The following is a 21320-nucleotide window of genomic DNA, read 5'->3' on the forward strand; positions in this document are numbered from 1 at the left end:
TTTTTCTGTTTAGATCTTCTAGTGGCTTCCTCATACTTAGAATAAATCTAGGCATGGTCTCAGCCTGGCCTGCAGGGCCTGGCCCTGGCCCCTCTCCTTACCCACTTCATTTCCTCCCAACCCCCCTCTCACCCCCTCTTGTTCACTCTTGATTTCTTGCTGTTCCAACAGGCAACGGGCTCATCTCAGTGTTGGGGCACCTGCCATTTTCTCATCCTGGCACTCTTCCCTACCTGGCTTTCTCCCTTGTTGCTTTCAGATTTCTTTTATCCTCATCTGAGGACATTTCTTCATTGCTTTTAGAGAGAAAGGAAGAGAGGAAGGGAGAGAAACATTGATGTGAAACAGAAGCATCAATCGGTTGCCTTCGGTGTCAGACTGGGGATCAAATCTACAACCTAGGCACATGCACTGAATGGGAATTGAACCCACAACCCTCTGGTTACTGGATGACAATCCAACAGAGCCACACAGGCCAGGGTGCATTTGTATCTCTCTTCAAATTTTGGGTCCTCAGAGACCTTCCAAGGGCATGCTCCAAATTCAAAACAGAATCCCTTGTCACTTTCCAATCTCCTAGTCAGTTATATTTTCTTCAGAATGTCTTCAGAGTACCTCCATCTGAAATGATCTTTTTTTTAAAAGATTTTATTTATTTACTTTTAGAGAGGGGAAGGGAGGGAGAGAGAAATATCAATGTGTGGTTGCCTCTCATGTGGTCCCCACTGGGGATGTGGCCTGCAACCCAGGCATGTGCCCTGACTGGGAATCAAACCTGCAATGCTTTGGTTCGAAGCCCGTGCTCAATCCACTGAGCTACACCAGCCAGGGCTGTGAAATGATCTTAATGTGGGTTTGTTGTCCATTACCTCTCCAAGAATGTAAACTCCATGAGAGCAGGCATTTTGTTTTTTTTTCCATGAATGCATCTGAGTACAGAAAATGCCTCTGTGGGCTAAAAAAGTAATTTTTGAAAGAATGAAAACTAATTTTTGAACTTTGAAAGTTATTTAATTCCCACTATAGTCCTAACACATCTGTGTAATACCCACTTCATAGGCTGTTCAAAGTGAATCTCTGAGAAGTTAAACAAACTTGTCTGAAACCCACAGTCACATAGTACTGAAGGTGGGAGAGTTGGGAGCTGGACAGGCCTGTATTAGCTTTGATGGATAGACTAGTATTTTAGATACGATCCCTGAAGCACTTGGATACACAAAAGACACTAGTAGCAAACCTGACTTGAGAACAAGTTGTATATAAGACAAAAGATAGATGTTAGTGTACTTCTTGTTTTCCTAAGGGATGTGTGCATAGCTGATGGTGAGGTTCTTGAGGCTAAAGTGAAAACAGATCATGTGGCTAAATATGACCCAGTTATCCTGAACCGTGAGCACCAAGACCACTGGGAAATGGGGACAGAAGCAAGTCTCCAGGAATTGCACAGGAGGGTGGGGATGAAGAAGTCGGGGCTGTCACAGCAAGCTGGCCTGCAGGCCTGGGTCTCTTGTAGTGAGGTGGAGTTCCTGGAGGCAGCACTCGAATAAACAATACCAGTCATAACCGTCCATTCTAAGTTGAACACTACTTACTACCAGTATGTTGTTTGCCAGATATACTTATAAAAAAGACAAACAAAAAAGGGAAACTGGAAAGAAAAACAATGAAGAGGGAATATTGATACATGTGAAAATAGCCATCCACCTTGCCCTTCAAGGATGGACTGTGGCACAGCTGTGGGGAGGGGTCACACCCATACCCGGTGCCTGAGAAAATAGGTAAAAAGGCCTGATGACTTGGGCCCAAACCAGGATAATCAATCTAGGACAATCCGGGACAGACAGCTCTCCTCCGGGTTCACCAAGGCTGTCAGGCTTGCACCATAGTTCTTTCCTTTCTACTTACTCCTGCTTCTTTGTCTTTTCCTTTCACAGGTGAGGATCCCTAAAGGCTGTCTTGCACTTCAAACACCTTTACACCCACTCCTACAGAACCCAATCTGCGATGTTGGGGTTAGTCATTTGGCTAATGAAGTGTCTGTACTGGTACACTGGAACTAAGGATAGGCTCTGGTTCTCCAGTGATGAGCAAAAGGCAGTCCCTGTCACAGAGGTTAAATTTGTGACATTTAACCTGCTAGGGTGGCGGTAGTTAAATAAAAATAAAAAAGTAAAAAAATATATATTGAACCATTAGGATCTGTAGGAAAAAAGCTCCCTTAGACAACTGTTAGCACACATGTCAAGTACAGTGTTTTCATGTTAAAAGTATGACAACATGGGCACCATCTCAGAATTCACTCTACTATCAAAATAATACTAACAAAATTGTTAGTGTAACAAAATCTCGTTGACTTTATTTAATCCTTTCATATCTGCAATGGAAGACCACCATTTGGTCACTCATTCATGTCTTTATCAGAATAGATCACTGATAAAATATTAAGAATGCACATAGACTTTGGGTATTAAGAAGGGTAACAGTGACTCTAGGAGGGACCTATCATGTCTACCAGACCATAACCCACTGTTCTTGTACCATCACCTCAGCTTCCTATGCTTTGCCTCCTCCTCTCCAACTTTAGGTTCACATGGTTTATATCAGGGCATGTCATCCATATTTGAATCATCAGGAGCAGAAATTTTCCTTCCTGGCTCAGGAATGTGCACACAATCCCAGGCAGACAAATGACAGCTGACTTCTGGATTTTGCTGAGCTTTGAGGCAAGAAGCTCTGATTCTAGCGGGATCAGAAAGCATATAGGATGTAAATCTTCAGCTTCTAGTGGCCATCATTCTGCCTGAGAAGGGAGTCAACTGAACCCTTTAAAAACTGGCTTCAGGGAAAAGCTTAAAATTACAACTGGGCCATCAGATCAGAAGATTCAAAGCAACAGGGTCGTACCACTGTCAGATTATGATGTTATAATACCATCTCTGAAAATAAATGCATGATCATCCCAAGGTCTTCAAAACCTTTTATTTTTAGAATCTAACCTTTTTCTAGGAAGTAGCAAAGTGAAGGAACATTGTTAGTAGTCATCTGACAAAAACTGTCCATTATTCCTGACATTAAAAATTGAATGCAATCATTAAAGAAAATACTACATTACCATCTACAGAATATATTTTGAATCCTGTGAATTCCAGTGATTAGATTTTAGACATGCTTGGCAAGGGCAGAAAGGTGGCTAAGAAGCACATGCTCTCATTAAAGACACCTAATTGGTATATTAGGGTGAATAATACTATAGATTTAAACATAATACAGTTTTCCTCAAAGGAAATAATTTTAGTTTCTAAAGAGCATTCACTTCTAACATCTCAATTCCTGATTTCAGTGGCTGCACACTGTGTACTTCAGTGCCACACTTAGGACAAGTAAAGTACATGTCAAACAAGAAACTGCTCTTAACACAGTAATAGCAGAAGATGTGCTCACAGCCTATAGTGTGGGGCATGGTGGGCCACTCTCCACACAGAGCACACTGTTTTCCGCTACTGGCTAATGAGCTGTCACCATCAGGAGCACCAGTGAGAGGGATGCACCACAAAGATAACTTGGCTTTCAACTTTTGGATGTTGATGAGTGGTAAGAGAAAAATGAGAAACTCTGCAAAACCATGCCAGAGAAGCTCCCTATTCATATACTCAAAGCCAACCTCACGCACATTCTGGGGCTTGCAAAATACAGACCGCATTCCTAGGAGACGTTCTGTCAAAGTTGCAAACTTGCCCTTTTGGAGGAAAATCAAGAAGTTAATCAATCCCCCTAATTTCAAAAGTCCAATCACAAAGTTCACACACTGTTTGGCTTTCCCAAATGATGCTAAGTGATGATTTCGAAACAAATCGTAGCACCGTTCTTCTAACCACTTCCCACCAATTGTACAGACAGCATACCAGAGCTTTTGGTTTTTACTCAGTGGCTGGTATCTCAGGGTTGGAGAAAAATCATTTTTGTACTGAATATTTAAAACTGACTGTCCCACAGTTGCATTTTTAGAGTAAATGGTGAATCGCCATAGAAAAAGCCACAAGAGGGCTTTTAGCTCAGGTTCAAACCGAACTAACAGCCCTGGCTGAAACCCATGGAAGCACTGAGTAACCTGGGACCACACCAGCTGCTCCAAGGCCTTATTCAATTCAAGTGCATCCAACTGACTTATCCTTAGCACCCTGTGTGTGCTCTTTGCAGTCTCTTCTCTGGAAGCCATGCCTTCTCCAAAGGGCTCTAGGAAAAAGCACAGTTAGGAAACATTGTCAGACAGTAGAGCATTTGTACCATCTCCACAACTCACACCCGGAAAACTGTGAGACAGGCCACACACAGGATGGGACTTTGCATGGTGTAAAAAGAGTGCACTGAACTGTCACTTCTTACTTTGAACTCATTTCTCTTTCTTCTCGCTTGTCCTCCCTCCCTCCTTTCTTTTGTGTTTTTCTTTTTTTCATTTGGCCCTCCTCACCAAAGGTTCTAGCAAGTTGCATCCTACTGCTACAAGTATACCTCTATGTAATCCTCCTTGCTCAGACAGTTTAACAGGGAGATAATAACAGTGCTGAGGCTGAATAAGAACATGGCTGATGGAGAAATATATGCACTTAATAAATACAATGAGCCATATGCAATGAACACTGCAATGAATAGTAAGTAAATCAAGATCTCAGTTTAATACCCAGCACTTCTACTGACTCCAAAGGTATGCTTTTCCATAAGTCACTCAATCCCCTACTTATTCACAAAGGAAGGTTAGGAGAAAAAAAGTAATGAACAATAAGTGTTTATTATTCTGTCACACAACTGCAGAAAAATAAACACTAGCACACAGCAATATGAATGTAGAAATGTCATTATTAAGGCACTAAAAAGGTGTATATCATACACTTTCTAATAAAAGAAAACTATGATGTCAAAATATGGTCTAAGATCATTTCACAAATACACTGAGGAAACAAATCAACTCTAAAGGGTCACAAAGTTTTTATAATGAAAGAGAGAAAGCTAGTTAATGGTTTGCTGGGCATGACTTACTGATTCCAAATGCATTTATTACATGCCAACTACATATAAGCCAGTATCAAATGGTGCCTCGACACTGTACACTTTTATCAATGAACTTGAAAATCCAGACAATGATACAAAACCTGTTTAAATTTAGTTTCTAAAATGGGCCCTCAAACAAAGCACTTGATCATGACCTCTAGGCCTTCGAAAGGCCTGACGCACTATCAGAAACACCACCAAATTACAGAGAGGTGGTGATCCTGCTGAAGTTCACTGCCACCACTGGCCATGTGATCTTAGACCAGTCATTTCAGCCTATCTCTGCCTTGGTTTCCTTACTTACAGAGTAAGGGCTGAAAACAAAATGACCTCCAAGGCCTATCAAATACTATTACTTTATGATTTTTATTAAAAAGATGTTAAGTGTAATTTCTTAGGAGTTAAAATGACTGTAAAGTTTATCCTAAAATAAAATTGTTCATTTTAAAAGTGCCATATCTTTACAATGAGGGAGTTTTTCTAGAAAGAAGATTTTAATTACCCATGAATCCCAGATGATTTGGGGTCAGGAAGTTCAAGTACAAGAAACAAAAATGACTGCTAAATAATAGGTTGTTTAGTGTTTTTTGTTTTTTTTTTTTTCTCCCAAACCAGGTCTATGACAGGAATGCTTCTCACCTATTCTGGGTGATCTCACCTTTTCCCCCTTCCTGTAGTTCTGTCAAGACTTCTAAGCCTATAGTAGTGGGGATTTTGGCTGTAAGTTCTTCTGTGAAATCCTTGCTTCATACTGGTCAGGAACTACAGGAGAGAAAAAAGGGGGTCAGGACAGTTTTCTTCACTCCTTCAGCAAATCTAATACCCAAGGCCTGTGCTTTGTCCAAAATAGTTTTCTAATCCACTCTTTCCTCTATCCCCAGAAGCCTTCCCCTAAATTCTACTGTTCTCCTCTCCCCTACATTTTATCTAACAGGTGTGTCCTACTTTCTGACTCTTTCAGTGCACTGCCTACCCTGCAACCCTTTGAAAACAAGCCTCCCTGAATCACCCCCAGCAGCTTGCCTATCTAATACTTTGACTTCATCATAAAGTGCCCCTTCTCTAGCTAAGGAATATTTTACTCCTTGTGCCCTTTGTTGTGAACAGTACATTCCCATTATTTAACTGATAACTCACCCCAAGTTCTTAAGCACTGAGGTAGGCATCACTTCCTCTGGACTCTCCACATCTGGTTAGCTGCCTCCTCTAGGTGCTCCCTGGCACTCTGTTCTTCCTCTGGACCTTGCTGAACTGTGCATACACTATTCTTTAATGGGTGATTTCCTCCAACAGAAGATAAGCCCTGTTGCAAAGATAATTTGAGTCTTCACAGTTGAATCTTAGCAACCAGTATAGCACCTGGCACACAGGATGTATTGTACAAATACTAGATGGATGGATCAATGGACAGAAAAAAGTCTTGGATGGGTGAATGGTAGAAAAAACAAATTCCCATCCATTTAAACTATTTCAAATGCTCACATCAAGACTGTTACTTATTACTTTTTTCAGCATGTGTTTCTTGTGCACCTGCTACTTAGTGGTTAATAGGAGAGAGTGAAAGAATGGTAGATCAGACGGACCATCTCAACCTCTGTGGAGACTATAATGTAACGGGATGATGAGTTGGGTAAGAGCGAGTTATTTAAAATGTCAGATAATTACAAGCAGGTACGATAAGTGATATGCAAGGGGAAATTCAGGGCATTATGTTTACAATCAGAAAAGGCTTCACGGAGAGGCAGTACTTAAGTACCCACTGAAAGGTAAGTGGTGTCAGGCCAGTAAAGGAAGGTAAGGACACGAGTTCAGGTAGAGGGAAGAGCAGGTGACAAGGACTGGAGGTGTAAGGACAAAAGATAAGGCTGGGAAGGAAAGCATGAGACCCATCCTCAAGACCCTAAAAGCCAAGTTGAGAAAGCTTTATTTTATCAAGAGAGTCATGGACAGCCACTGGATAGTTTGTAAGAAAATAATAATATTTTCATTTTACACAGCTTGTGCTGGCCACACTGAGAATGGATTTGAGGCTGAAAGACTGTAGGCACAGAGACCAGTTAAAATGATAATTAAAATGATCTAGTGATTAACTACTGATGATCTAAATTGGAAAGGTATCAGTGGGGATGGAGAGAGAGTTACCTCCAAAAGCTAGGAAGTGGTAGTAGAACTGATAAGATTTCATGAGCAATAACCCAAAACACTAATTTGAGTAATTGAGTGGATCATACCAGTAATTGAGAGAATGTACCAGTCTTCTGAAATGGAAAACATACAGAGATATATGTTTAAAGAGAAAGATAATAGATACATGTAACTTTGGAGATCTGAGGCTCCTATGAGACAGATACCTAAGTGGGTAAGTTCAGTAGGCATTTCTGTGAATATGGGAGAAAAAATCTGGGTGGGGAGGTTTAACATGGGGTCCCTCTCACTGGACTAACCTCTTTTAATTCTAGTTAAATGCTCAGACCAGGGAAGCAGTGATCCACACAAGACAAATAGATCTTGTCCATTTTACAACACATTTAAGTTTCTTGGTAACAATATTATCTTTTCATAGTTTCCCTATTTCAGCTACCATGGCATTTCATTGATTACGTTCACTGATATCACATATCTTTGGGCTTCCAATCTTTCTATGCTGTGTTCTTCAACATCAGAGTCCCATAGGCTCCTGTTCTTCTGGTCTAGTAGTTCTTAAATTGGAGCACTTATCAGAATCACTAAGAGGACTTGTTTGATAGTGGTGCCTCAGTTCCAGAGTTTCTGAATCAGGAGGCCTGGAATTAGGAGCCAAGAATTTGTATCTCTAACACGTTCCCTGGTGACGTTGACAATTACAGGGCTAGAGCATTTCAAACCACAATTTACAAACATTTTGGCATAAATAATCTGGCACCCATTCAGCTCAATGTTGTGTGCTGGCCCACCCACTCATTCCTGGTTTGTTCTCATCCTTATATCCAGAGGAATTGTTTAAACTGCACTGACTCAGGTGCTCCCTTTCTTCTGTTAAGTAGTCCTTGTGAAATTAGAGACCATTCATGGCTTCCACAAACTCTATGCACATCAATACACCCTAGCCCTGCAGGGTGCTTGGTATACACAGATAAAGACTCATCTTGGCCCCCAACCAAGTCTGCAGGGAGGAAACAAGTAAATTGGACAGCCACAAAGGTAGATGGTTTCACATGTTCTCAAAGACAATACATAGAATTTCAAAACCATCAGTAAGATTTTTTTCAGTTTTCCTACAGTTTACAAATTTTCTCTAAGTAACATATCATTTATGTGACTAAGAAGAAACTAAAACATTATTTGAAAAACCTCATAATCAAACCAAAATCTACACAATTAGTTCCCCACACTTACCATATCACTGCTTTCTTATTTTACCCCTGGGGTAAAGTACAAACTTCTTTAAATACAGACCCACCCAGGCCAAACTCTGTCTCCTCCCCTGCAATCATATAACGGTCATTCCCCAGTGGAGCCTTGCATGCAGATCATCTTTCAGTCCTGCCTCTGTCTTTTCCATGTACCTACCAACTTCCTGCAATGCCCTGACCTATCTGTCCTTCACATTCCAACTCCATTGCAAAATTCTCCACAAAATTCATAACTATCCCCAATTCCCATTATCACCATTTTTAAACTGTGATAGCAACTCCGTGACACGCACTCGAGCCCTCAACCACTTGTACTGTGATTTCAGTCATGTGAACACATCATCTTCTAACTTGCCTATAAACTACTTAAGGGAAAAGCCTTACCTTATATTTATTTCCCATAGTACCTGCCACTGACGCAGTGACTCTCATACTTAGCTCAGTTTTTGTCATGCAAAATTCTACAATCATTCGTGATATGTGGGGATACGGTATATGTAACTCGTCTACTGTAACACAGTGTCTACGATACAGACTTCACATTCTTTGATCAGCAAGGTAAAGGAAACTCTTTGATTGTCATAGTGCTCTTGAAAATCTCTGACCATACTGGACACCAACAGTAAGTCCAGGCTCCTCTCCTCTCCCCCTTCCCCATGTTAAACTGGAAGGACTGCTATTTTTTTTCAGATGAGTATAAGACAAAATATGTGGCTTGTGACAGAAGCCATTTGTACTAATTTATGTATCTTTGAATACTAGAGCCACAATCAGCTCAGATTATGGCTGATGAATAGCTTATTACCTTAGAGAGTTTACCACAAAGATGGGCTCATAGTAGCTGCTCAAAAAATGTGCTGAATGAATATACAATGGAATGAGTGATCTGGTAGCTCCTCAATGTGCCTGCTGAATACTGTGAGAACACCTACAGAAATGGGATGGGGAGGAAAGCTCTCTCTCCCTCAGGTTGCTTACTTATATTTAGTGAGAAACTGGTCACAGGGAGTGGTTACTAAGGAGAGTCATTTATTTGAAATCCCTTGCTTCTGGAGGAATCATACTGAGGATGATTTAGTAAAGATAGGAATTTTTGGTATCTGTCAGAAATAGAGACTTAACACTCTCTCTAACCAACCCAGTATTTTACAAAACTCTTTCTTATCCCTCCTGTTACAGTTTAACATTTTCCCCCTTTACTACCCAGACCTGGCCTCCCTGCAGATTAAGAACATCTGGGCCCTCAGACTCTTCATTGGACCAGCAGACTATTATTAAACTTCTCTTCAGCCTTTCCCCTTCCAGATGAAAAATCTGTTTCTCTATTTTTTGTTTTAGGTTTTATTTTGCAACACTGTAGTTATTTTTGTCACCTTCTTTAGTTGTAAGCATAGACCAGGCACTGTATTACACAACCCATGTTGAAAGCAGAACAATGCCTATTTAGGTGTCTGTGGCAAAATAAAAAAGGCATATTTAAAACCAATCAGACCTGGGCTCAAGTTCTAGCTTTGTCATTTATTTGCCATATGATCTTAAGAAAAGTCATTAGCCTCAGATTCTTCATAAGGTTGGAAATAACAGCCACCTTACAAAGTTGTTGAGATTAAACTTAGATAATGTTATGAAAGTGGTTAAGAAATAGGAAAGCAGTATTTTTTATTATATTATTTCTGCTTTGCCTGGGGCTGGGCATAAGAAGAAAAAGACTCTCAGTTTGTTTTGGCAAATCTCATTTCAAAAGACTGAAATCTTCAATATTACCCGTACTAAATGCTTCACTGAACCAGGAAGTACAGACAACAGCACTGAAACACAATTGTGACAGACGTGAACACGATGGCACCAGTATGTGCACATGTGTGTGGGCAGGCAGGAAGGGGCAGAGACAGAACTCAGTGGTCTCATCACACTCTTAAACATCATCTGGTCTGGAAGGAGACCAGGCAGGGGGATTCTGAGAGAATGAGGATGAGTCTTTTTGGTTAGTTAATGCCCACCAATATGGCTGTTTCTGCGGTTGGGAAGCAAAGAACCCTCAGGGATGAACATTGTCAATATCTGACTCTAGGGTGCTTCACTGCACAGGGTATGATACAGAAAGTCCAAGACGAACATATAATCTCTGTTCTTCACCAACACACTACATTCAATTCTTCCTCCTTTCCTCTCTCCCTTTCTGCCACATGCAGTTATTCTAGAATACTTACAGAAGAAATGGATGAAAGTGAAATAACTACAAGTTCAATTAATCTGATTATGAAACTTCTACCCTCCATGGCTGTACAATATTTGCTCATAAGGTGTGGAACACAGAAAAATGTCGTGACTTTAAATTACATAAAGTTCTCCTTGTATAATTAAGCAGTTTGTGTTTTAATGAATTCTAATTCTCTCACAAATGGCTACTCAATTTAACCAACAGCTACTGAGTGCCTACCAAATGCAAGTCATTCTCCAGAGGTACCAGAGATTCGATCCAAATATTTCTCTCAGTTAACTTCTTTTTATTAAAAAAAATTTAAAGAAATAGGATGCCACTGTAATTAAGATTAATTGTTGATGTCTGAGCCAAGAATTAATCTTGAAATGTGAAAACACAAAACTCCCCCAGGCAGAAAAGTGGAAAACGGTAGTTAAGGCAAAGAAACAGGCTGTGTAAACCCCAGAAGCATGCAAGCCGTGAGGCCTGGTCATGGTCTGACATGGGGATGGCATCCACCATGAGCTTCTTCCTGGGTTACTTAGTCCCCACCAGTGTGGTTGCTCTTGTTATGTGGAAGCAAAGAAACAAGTCATTTGCTGTGACCACAGCAGAATGGATTGGCAGGAGAGGCTGGATGAAGAGTCAACCTGGTGTAAAAAGATCTGTTTTAAGAAGATTGTGTTGATTTTGTAGGCATGAATAATCATTAATGGGAAGAGACATAACAGGATATACATTTTAGAGGATTGATTTGATGGCAGAGTTCAGTAAGACTGAACAAAGGGAGACCAGTTACAGGACCCCTCTGACAATTCAAGGGACTTAAAACTTTCTGGAAAAGTCCAAGTAATTTAACTTGCTTCATTGAGAACCATGAAACTCAAAAAGAAGATTATGGTGCACACACACATTTTCAAGTCAAAAATCTCCAAGTCATTTGATAAACCATACTTTCCTGACGCTGTTGCACTAACTGCTCTCCACGCCCACTCCTGGCCAGTCCAGGTCTACTTTACTTTCAAGTTTATGTAAACATTAACACTACCCACATTTATTGTTTCTTGGAGGTTAGTATCTAGTCTCATAAAAGTAGGCTCCATCTTAAATATTAAAAAAATACAAATTAATCTTTATTTTAAGAGTCGGGATTGTTTTGAATAGAAAGAAACATCATCAGATTTAATTCAAATTGAATTCTCCAGAATGCCAAAAACAAGCAATGCTTTTTTTTTTCCCCCTATTTTGCTGTGGAATCTCATTTCCTTTTTTTTAAAGATTTTATTTATTTATTTATTTTTTAGAGAGGGAAGGGGGGAGAAGGAGAGAGGGAGAGAGGGAGAGAGAAACATCAATGTGCGGTTGCTGGGGGTCAGGGCCTGCAACCCAGGCATGTACCCTGACTGGGAATCGAACCTGTGACACTTTGATTCACAGCCTGTGCTCAATCCACTGAGCTATGCCAGCCAGGGCTGGAATCTCATTTCTTTAATATAGACTCCATCACTCTTATCATCCCCAAACTATGCTAACTTAAGATTCTAAAAGGCTAACACTGGGGAAAACATTTATGACAAAGCAAAAAGATTTATAAAAATAATTAAAAGTATTAATTGGCATTAAATTATAGTAGTGTTTAGTGAAGGATAGGATATGTGAAAATGATGTTTAAGGCCCAATCAAGACCAAATAAGTACAGGAACTACTAGGGTTAGCATGATTAACTTGTCACATAAATATGTTTAAGACAAAATGATCTAGCAGTAAAAACTATTAAGATGGTCTTCTGCTGACATTTTATTACTAGACATGTCATACTAGTTTTCTTTCACAGAAACCTTCCACCCCCAAAATTTGTTTACTAAGGGCAGTGATACATAATCTTATCCCTTAAATAACTCGTTTTCCTTTTACACTTTTCATTCCCCCAAAGTAAAACTCTGTCTTCTCTATTTCATTCTAAAACCAACACAACTGGTTCTATCTCACTAAAGAGAGGAATGTTTCAGGATGTACTTCAGTGCTTTTATTCGTACAAATTATGAACAAATATATTTTATTTAAAGACATGTTATTGACAGAAATCTATCAATAATAATGTGGGTATTGTCAAGGGCCTGTCAATATTAATGTAATTATGATTAAGGGGATGACATGGATTTTTAGCTATAATACCAAGTAACATCTCCTACATTGCTGCTATCAATATACACATTATTATTGACCTGTTCTGAGACTCAGTACTAGATGTATTACCATTAGGCATATTAGTCAATGCATGCTGCCTACAAAATTCTACATTGAAATTCACAGTTCTGTAAACTTTGCAAGCAGTATTGTGTGATTCCTAAGTAACCTCTTGGGTATCAAACCCATCCATTCCCTCCATGCCTCACCCCCCACACTCACCAACCCCAGGCTATCTTTTTCAAGATCCTCAATAATCAACTAATTTTTAGTATGATAATGTTGCTGCCACACTATCCTAAGGGTTTCAGTAATCAAAATGGAGAGAGGGCACATAATCATTTTTTCCTTTTAGGTTTAAAAAAATTTTAAATTAATATTTTACATTATGAGTTTATTTGAATAAAGTTCTCAAACATGGAGATTTTAAGCTCTGAAACTCCAACCTACTATTTCCTTTGTGTGGTCACATAGATTTACTGTCCATTGTATTGAAATCAATACTAATAAATGGGACATGCATCAAAGAGGGATTTAACAGGATACCGATTCCCAGAACACATCTCAAAATGAGTAAGAGAGTAAAAGCCATGGCTGAGACCATTAGAACACTGTGACCTCTGACACTGCGAACAGCCCTACAAGTCAACGACACTAGGTTCAAATCCCACTTCTGCCACAGACTTGCTAAGTGACTTGTCACTATTCCTTTGTTGCTCTCTTTCATCAAACCTAAAACAAATTTATAGCACCAATTGTGCTCCTTTAGATATACACAAGACAAGCTGGATTTTAAAAATTCTGTTATGGACACTAGACCTCAAATTGCTCTTAAATGAAATCTTCATCAAATTTCAAACATGATTTTTTTTCTTTTTTGGGGTGGGTACACAACAGAAGGTTTCCAGAATATATTTTAAGAAAAACTTCAAAATATCTTAAGTTTCTCAAAAAGATGAACACTAACAAGTAAGCGGACCTAGCAGAGGGGACATATTTTACTTGGAGAAAAGAGGGAACTCAACTCAAATACTACCATCTCAAAGACAGTAATTTACCATTACACAGTTGAGCACCTTATCTATTTCATTTTCAGTATGTTTACTCAGGTATCTAAAACTAATGTAAAATACTTTTTAAACCTTAAAACAGAATTCCCAGTATCTTGAGCTATCTTCACAAAGACATTTTTAAGAGTATGATGTTCATAATCTTCTCTTTCAAAAAGTTGATACTTCTGAGTCTCAAAGAGAGAAAGTATCTTGTGAAAATAGAGCACAGATGTGAGTGAATATGGGGTGATGGGTCTGATCAGTTCTACGTTCCAGCCCAGCTTCATCAACAGGCTGTGTGACTATTTGGACAAGTCATTGTACTACACTATACTTTTCTGCAGTTTAAAAAGAAAGCAACTATAAAAATTTTATCTAAAATTCTTTTAGAAATTATTTTGGGAAATCTTGGAAGAGGCAGAAAATGAATGAAAGACAGCCATTTCCAAATGCAGATATGGTAATGTTGAACTTGAGCCTGGAAAAGGCTAGGGAAAGTGGAGAAATCAGAACAGCACACGGAAGACAGAGAAACAATCCTCACGAACAAACAGCGAAGCTTATGGAACACAATCCCCACCAGCTTGTGAGTGTATGGCTGCAGTAAACACATGCCACTTCTTTACCAGTTATTGAGTGCTAATAAGTGACTGCTGTAGCTAAGTGCCCTTTGCAAAATTAAATAGTAAATCATTTCATCCTTACAATATGATGAGAAAGGTTCTTTTATTATTTGTTTCAAAACAGGGAAACTGAGGCACAAAGAGATTAGCTGACTACTGTAAAACCACACAGCCAGAAATAACAGAGCCATGTTCTGAACTAATGTATTACACTGATAAGTGGTGATGGGCCTAAAAAATCAACAACAAAGGAAAGGTGAACATGGACATTTTCGGATGACACCACAGAACATGCAGATGGGGCTGTTTTGGGAGGCTGAGTACTAAGAGATTGAGAGTACAGGCATGAACTACAGCAAAAATGCCAATGCAAGGATGAACAAATAAGCCATGTGAAACACGAAGCAACCATCTTTAAGTACTTTATACATTTAGAGAAAGGCTCTAGGATCTAATGGCCAAAGAAGAAACTTCTAAATGAAGTGAAAATTAACTGAAACATGCATTTCATTGCACATTTTATGACAATAGAGAGATGTGGAAACATCTACAGAAGAATGGAGATCTTAGCAATGGGAGAGGAGCAGATATGGTATGGCACATATTATGTGCTTTACATTCTTTATCTCACTGAATTCTCATAACACAGTATTATCATGTCCATTTTAGAAGACCAAAATTAAGGCTTGAGAAGATTACCAGTAACTCACCTGTTTAAGACCGAGCTGGCAATTAGTATATTTCTGGTCAACACTAGAGAAATTGTGGAACATACAAAAGGAAGTTAGTAGTATGGATATTTTGTAAGCTTGGATCCAACTCAGTACTACAGAGTTCAAAGCATGATTTTTTTCCCACTCAAGACCAGACTGCTAGTCACTCTCAGGACTGCAGATCAGAAAAGAAATGACAGGAACGTGGTTAAGTTGCCCATGCTGCATGTCATCCACATTCCTTCTCCCTGCTTCTATACAAGTGGCCAGAGAAGCAGTCTGAGACTGCCAAATCTGTACAAAGAGAATATGTGGGTGCAAAAATGAGGCGTGAACATTCATTTAATGATTAGGAACACATACTAAATGCAACAGAGGCAATGCCAACTCATCTAACAGTGGAAAGGAATGGTTATGCATAATCACAACAAAATTAGTATGTTTTAACAAGTTATGTTTTAACAAGTAAGCAGAAAAGTCACATAGATGAAATTTTATCTCACCTTACTGACAGGCAGGTAAGAAGGGGGTGCTCCAATAAAAAGAAAAGATTGAACAGAATAAAAATACAGGAAGGGCATTTAGTTGTATAGATGGGAAAGGCTGGGGAGAAGTGATTAACAATCCACAGTGGAAGGGACAAAGGGTGCCCATATTCCCTCGCCAGGCCTCCAGTTGCATGTATGGGAATTACAGCTCTAGCATTTGCAGCACCAATATTACAGACCTGGGGCCAGAGAAGCAGTCAGGGATTCTGTTCCTGGAGGGTTCTTCCGCAGTCTGAAGGAATTGAAGAGGATCATGGGACATTTAGAAACTGCTGTCATTTCACAGGAAAGAGATAAAAGGAACATCCAGTATGCTTTTAGGTTCCCCAATCCAGATAATTAAGGGAGGAAAAAAAAGGAGCGAGTGATTCAGAGCAGAACTTTTTGTCCAGAAAGACAGTGTGGATGGCACACATTTCCCTTGTGCTATGGAAACCAAGTACATGTGATGTTGTGAGGAAAACATACAGCTAGGACTAAGAACTTCACTAGTGATGTGATGCTGGGCAAGCCAGCTAACATCTGTGAGGTTCACCTACCAAATACGTCAAATGAAAATACCTGCCTTCCTATTGCAAAGGTGCTTACAACCTTCGAATATAAGTAAAAATTTTATGGCTAAAATAAAAGGGGGGGGGGGAGAAAGAATTATGATTCTGACCCTAAAGAAAGAATTAAATTTGAAATCTGTATCTATTAAACAAGTGAAATTGAATAGGGACATGTTTATGGCTTTTAGTAATGAATTGTGAACATGTATCGTTAATTGTTAAAAATATAAATAAGTGCGCATTAAATACAAGTGAATAACTATACCAAGAAACAATCTAAATGCTAGAAGGAAACACACGTTATCTATTTAAGACATGAACTTAATTTTCTTAACAGAAACCCTGTTTTTCAAGCTAAATATATAAAATGGCTGTTGAGGGTATGTTTGCTTTACTTTTCCCCTACAAAGCTCCAAGAAATTTCTACAGCTTTTCCATGGAACAGTTTTAAAACCAGAAATTGGGTGTTATCCCTAATTTCTGAAAATGAGGAGAATAAGGCCAAGAGGTAGAGTTGGTCAAAGGAAAACCAATCAGATCTGGAACTCCATTTCCTTGACTTAGTGTAACATTCTCTCTACTATGTCCTGTAACTTTTATTTTGCTTCTGTTTTCTTTTTCTTTAAAGAAAAAAATTGAAGGATTCTCTTTTTGACTTTGTAAATAATTCCATTCACTCTCTTCTTTCAAATCTACTTCTCGTTTACGAGCATTCAACTCTAATCTTTCTGTATACAAGTAATTGATAACGGGTCAGATGAGAGAATACAAGTGAAAGAGAAAAATGACGAGTCAATTATCCCAAGTTTATATTCTATTGAGATTTAACTAAAGGTAAAACATTAAGGGAAAGTGTTCAGACTACAAACTGTGGTGTGGATAAAGCCTCAGCCTCCCCTTAATTGCTTTTAAATGTTAAGGCAAAAATTTACTCCCAAGGCCATCAAGGAACATGTTAGACCCAAACGTTCAACTGGTATCATTCTGTGAAATGCCCTTTTTTCCACAAATTGTTTTATGTTTGGAAAATGGAACCTAAAGAAATGAACAAACATAACTTTTAACTTCAGGCCCCCAGGCCCCAGAGGAAAAATGACAATGATTCTTATATTTCTTATTAGAAATCAATAAATATAAAGAACTTATAACAAGCAATTTTAGGAAAATTCTCGGTAACCCTTCCTCCACAAGAAAATTAAAACTGCTTTCAAGTACACAGGTTTTCAAAATTGTTAGAACCTTCAGCAGTTTTTTGTTTTTTTTTTTTTTTTTGGTACCAAATATAACACTATGCAGGAACCACTGCTAAGATGTGAAGTGTGGACCCTGTATAATAGAGAAGCCCTTCAAAAGTTAACTTACAGGAATCATCGAGCGCGGGGCAAACACTTAAGTTTGTCTCTAGAAACTCACTTCATGGAATGCACCGAGTTCCGTCTGGGTTTTTTTTTTTTTTTTTCCCCTCCCCCTTTCTTTCTTTTACTGGTGCGACCCTAAGCCTAATTTCCGGAGTTTAGGTTTGCTTCCTTGCCTTTCCCAAACTCATACTCTGATTTGCCTCCTCCAGGAAGTCAGGAAGCGAAGGGACAGGGGAAATGAAGCAAAGGGCGACCATGACAAGGCGGTGAAACTACACGCCTTCCCAGCTGCAAGGCTGACCTCGGGTTGCAATACGGCTCCTCGGGTGGACACTGACCTTACACGTCCCACTCCACGGAACTTTCTGTGCAACATTCTCTAGGATGCTTGGCTTTTCCTAGCAGAACCAGAGCTACCCAAGCTTCTGGAACTTGCGGGCTTCCTGGGGGGTGGGACGCAGGACCCGGAAGTGCCTGGAAAAAATACGGGAAATTAAACCAACAAGAACTACGCTTAGGCTCGAGTAGGAAGGTCCGGGAAGGCCCTGGAGGCCCAGCAATGGCGAACGCGGAAGAGCCGAAGGGCCGAAAAGCCGAAGGGCCGAAATGTCGAAGGGCCGAAGAGCCGAAGAATGTACGGCGCCCGACGATTGGTCATTAGGCCTGTCGGAGAAAAACCGTATCTGATTGGCCGGAGAGTCGCAAACCCGCCTGCCCCAAGTCTGGGCCGCCCGGGAGGAGGCCTCAGGGGTCAAAGGGCAGTTGCAGGGCCGAGTTCCTTCGGCCTGGGTTTTCCCGGACTTCAGCTGCCGCCGAGAGACCGGAACCGCGGGGTGGCGTTCGGGTGCTTTTGCATTCAGGGCTCCTTTTTCGCACGCCTTGGGTGGAGGGTCTACTGCAGGATGTTTTCGTGTGGAGGAGCCCTTAGGGTGGGGCGGCAGCCTGTAGGCAGGGTACCCGTGCCTTGCGTATGGGTTTGCAGATCGCTGCGGGTTCGGGAAAGCCGGTGGCCAGGTGCAGACTGAGGGCCTGCGGGTCTGGCTGGACGCGCTATAGCCGGCTTGGGGCACTGAGTCAGGCCGCAGGGTTGGTCAGAGAAACACCACATCTATATGAAACATTGCGGGTCGTCAACCCCTGGGCAACCGAGGCAAGATTTTGAGCGTTCACCCGGCAATTTTGTGTAGCTTGCGCTAGAATCGCCACTGCCTCCTTCTCATATAGTGTGCAAGGCAATGGCCACCTTGAGAGGTCTGCTCGGTGAGCTAGGTAGAACTGCCTGCACATAGTAGGTCTACACAACCTTTTAGCTTTTGATTTCTCCACCCCCCCCGTCTTAGGACAACTGTATCGTTAGCTTATTTTGTACAACCAGTGTCACAAGAAAATTTTTGTTCCTCTTTTAAAATTATGTAACAGTTGTTACTCAATTTGAAACATGAGCAAGATAAAAAAAACTTTAATTCTAATACTGTTTAAGTTTGTCTTTACCATAAGAGATGTATAGTTTAACATCATTCATGCCTGAAATTTTGTTGTCTTCCACACATTGAAGAAAAATAAGGATAGACATTATACACGGGTAGTACTAATTCCTTTTTAAAAGATTTTTAAAAATCACTAAAAATAAAAGTGATTTTATTTTTGGAAGGGAAGGGGAGAGAGGGAATGTGTGGTTGCCTTTCATGCGTCGCCCACTGGGGGCTTGGCCCACAACCCAGATGTGTCTTGACTGGGAGTCAAACCAGCGAACCTTTGGTTCCCACACCAGCCAGGGTTAAATGTTTTAAATTATTTTATTCTTATATGTTCAAAGTATAACTCTAGAAAGCAATACCGGTATCTGTATGCAAAATAATACCCTGGAATACAATAATCAGTGTTGTTTCTAAATATAAGTAAATAATTGAGTTAAAAAATTAAAACGAAACATTTTTTCCTGAAAGGTTGGGCCAAAAATGTAAGTGTGCATTATACACAGCAAAATATGGCATATCAACTACAGGGGACAATGCCGCAATGAGTTGGAGGAACAAATTGAAGTTTTGCTCCCTTCCTCTCTCTAAAATCAATAAATAGCACTGCCCGGGTGGCTCAGCTGGTTAGATCATTGTCCCATACATGAAATGGTTGCCCGTTTGATTCTCAGGGCACATACCTTGATTGCATGTTCTGTCCATGTTGGGGTGTGTAAGGTTGGCAAAAGTGATTGAAGTTTTTCTCTCCCCCTTCCTCTCTAAAAAAATAAATAAATAATAAACATACCCTCAGGTGTGGATTAAAAAATAGCAATAAATAAAAAAATCAATAAAAACATGTTTAAACCAGTTGAGAGACTTGGTAAATGAGGTGTATGGTGCTGCCTCCAGCATAGCATGGCCACAGTGTTACAGCAAACATTTTCTAATAAGTAGGAAGAGTCTACTCTAAAATAATTATAGTAAGTATATATAGTAAATACATACCAGTACCAGAGTTGTTATTATCAGTAATATGTGCTAATAAATAAATAATAGTAATAAATAATTGTATGGGCTATAATTTTATACGACAGGCAGCACAGTAGGTTTGTTTATATCAGCATCAACATAAACACATGGATAATTGGTTGCATTACAACCCCACTAGACGATAAGAATGTTTCAGTTCATTATGATATGGGACAACTGCCCTATATGTGGTCATTGATCAAAATGTCCTATTGCAGCACATCACCAATTGCTCACCTGGAGTAAGAAGACTGAGTCTCACTTGGCATTTATGAAGAAAGGCAGCCATCTCACACTTCTCAGGTAGGCTCCACTGTGCTTCACTTAATTTTTATGAAAAGGGGTGGGGGGAGCTTCAAAAGATTGACATTTTCAGAAGGCAAGTTCTAGTTCATGGAGCCTTACGTATGATTCATGAACATGACAATATCTGTTGATAAAAATAAAGATACCAAGCCATCCCAAAATTTGAATTAATGTTTAATGAACCTAATTAAGAATATAATGAAACATGTAGAACATTAAGATTTTTTTTGAAAATGTTTAAAATAAGTTCTGGTTTTTATCATTTAATCTCTAAATACAGAATGCCTTTTTAGATTTCCAGTAAACTAGTAAGCTGAGGTTTCAGGGAAGCTTTGTGTCCCATTTTTTGAATTTGCTTTATATTTACTTTTCATTCATTTATTTAACAAAAGCTGCTAGGGGCCAGAAATATTGCTAGACTGTGTTGATAGAATTGTGAATTATGCAGACATGGACCTTACTCTCTGAGAGCTAATGAATATCAATTCAGAGACAGTGCAAAAATAGATAATGACCAGAACAAAGTGTATTTTTGTCTTTGATTAATTGCTGTACCCATGTAAATTCAACACATTAATTGCTTTAAACCTAGAATTTATATATTCCTGCCTACATGTTAAGAAAAAGTCCCTTGAGGGGGTAGAGGGATGAAGTAAAAAAGAATAAAAAGATAACTCATGGACAAGGACAACAGTGTGGTGATTGTGGTGGGGGAAGGGGTGGAGGTGGAAGAGGGCATGGGGGCATAAGTGGTAATGGAAAAAATAAAATGGAAATAAGAAAGTCTTTAGGATTTGGCTGTGGGCTTAAATATATTAGTAAAGAGAATCAAAGTATATTTATTCATGCATT

At 39.6% G+C, this 21320-nt stretch overlaps 1 protein-coding gene across 6 annotated transcripts; it reads right to left on the bottom strand.

Annotated features, from left to right (window-relative positions):
• Positions 1-2330: 2330 nt before the first annotated feature.
• PEX2 (peroxisomal biogenesis factor 2) lies at positions 2331-18234 on the bottom strand. 6 transcript variants are annotated; one of them, XM_045849395.1, is made up of 5 exons: positions 18012-18234; positions 15214-15256; positions 6184-6349; positions 5705-5808; positions 2331-4233 (listed from the first exon to the last, which is right to left on the bottom strand). In XM_045849395.1, exon 5 carries the CDS (start codon positions 4214-4216, stop codon positions 3299-3301), a length of 918 nt encoding a protein of 305 aa, XP_045705351.1. In that variant the 5' UTR covers positions 4217-4233; positions 5705-5808; positions 6184-6349; positions 15214-15256; positions 18012-18234; the 3' UTR covers positions 2331-3298. The 6 variants fall into 6 exon arrangements, with proteins under 6 accessions (XP_045705351.1, XP_045705355.1, XP_045705353.1 ...); XM_045849399.1 differs by lacking the exon at positions 15214-15256 and adding an exon at positions 15944-15996; XM_045849397.1 differs by lacking the exon at positions 18012-18234 and adding an exon at positions 15944-15960.
• Positions 18235-21320: the final 3086 nt, after the last annotated feature.

Source organism: Phyllostomus hastatus, unplaced genomic scaffold (genome assembly GCF_019186645.2).
Source record: "Phyllostomus hastatus isolate PE091 unplaced genomic scaffold, TTU_PhHast_1.1 phas_contig_65, whole genome shotgun sequence".
NCBI lineage: Eukaryota > Metazoa > Chordata > Mammalia > Chiroptera > Phyllostomidae > Phyllostomus > Phyllostomus hastatus.

Bases quoted from the DNA above. Each gene is read 5' to 3' on its own strand.
- PEX2 (XM_045849394.1), bottom strand. From the start codon at position 4,216: ATGGCTTCCAGAGAAGAGACTGCAAAGAGCACACACAGGGTGCTAAGG.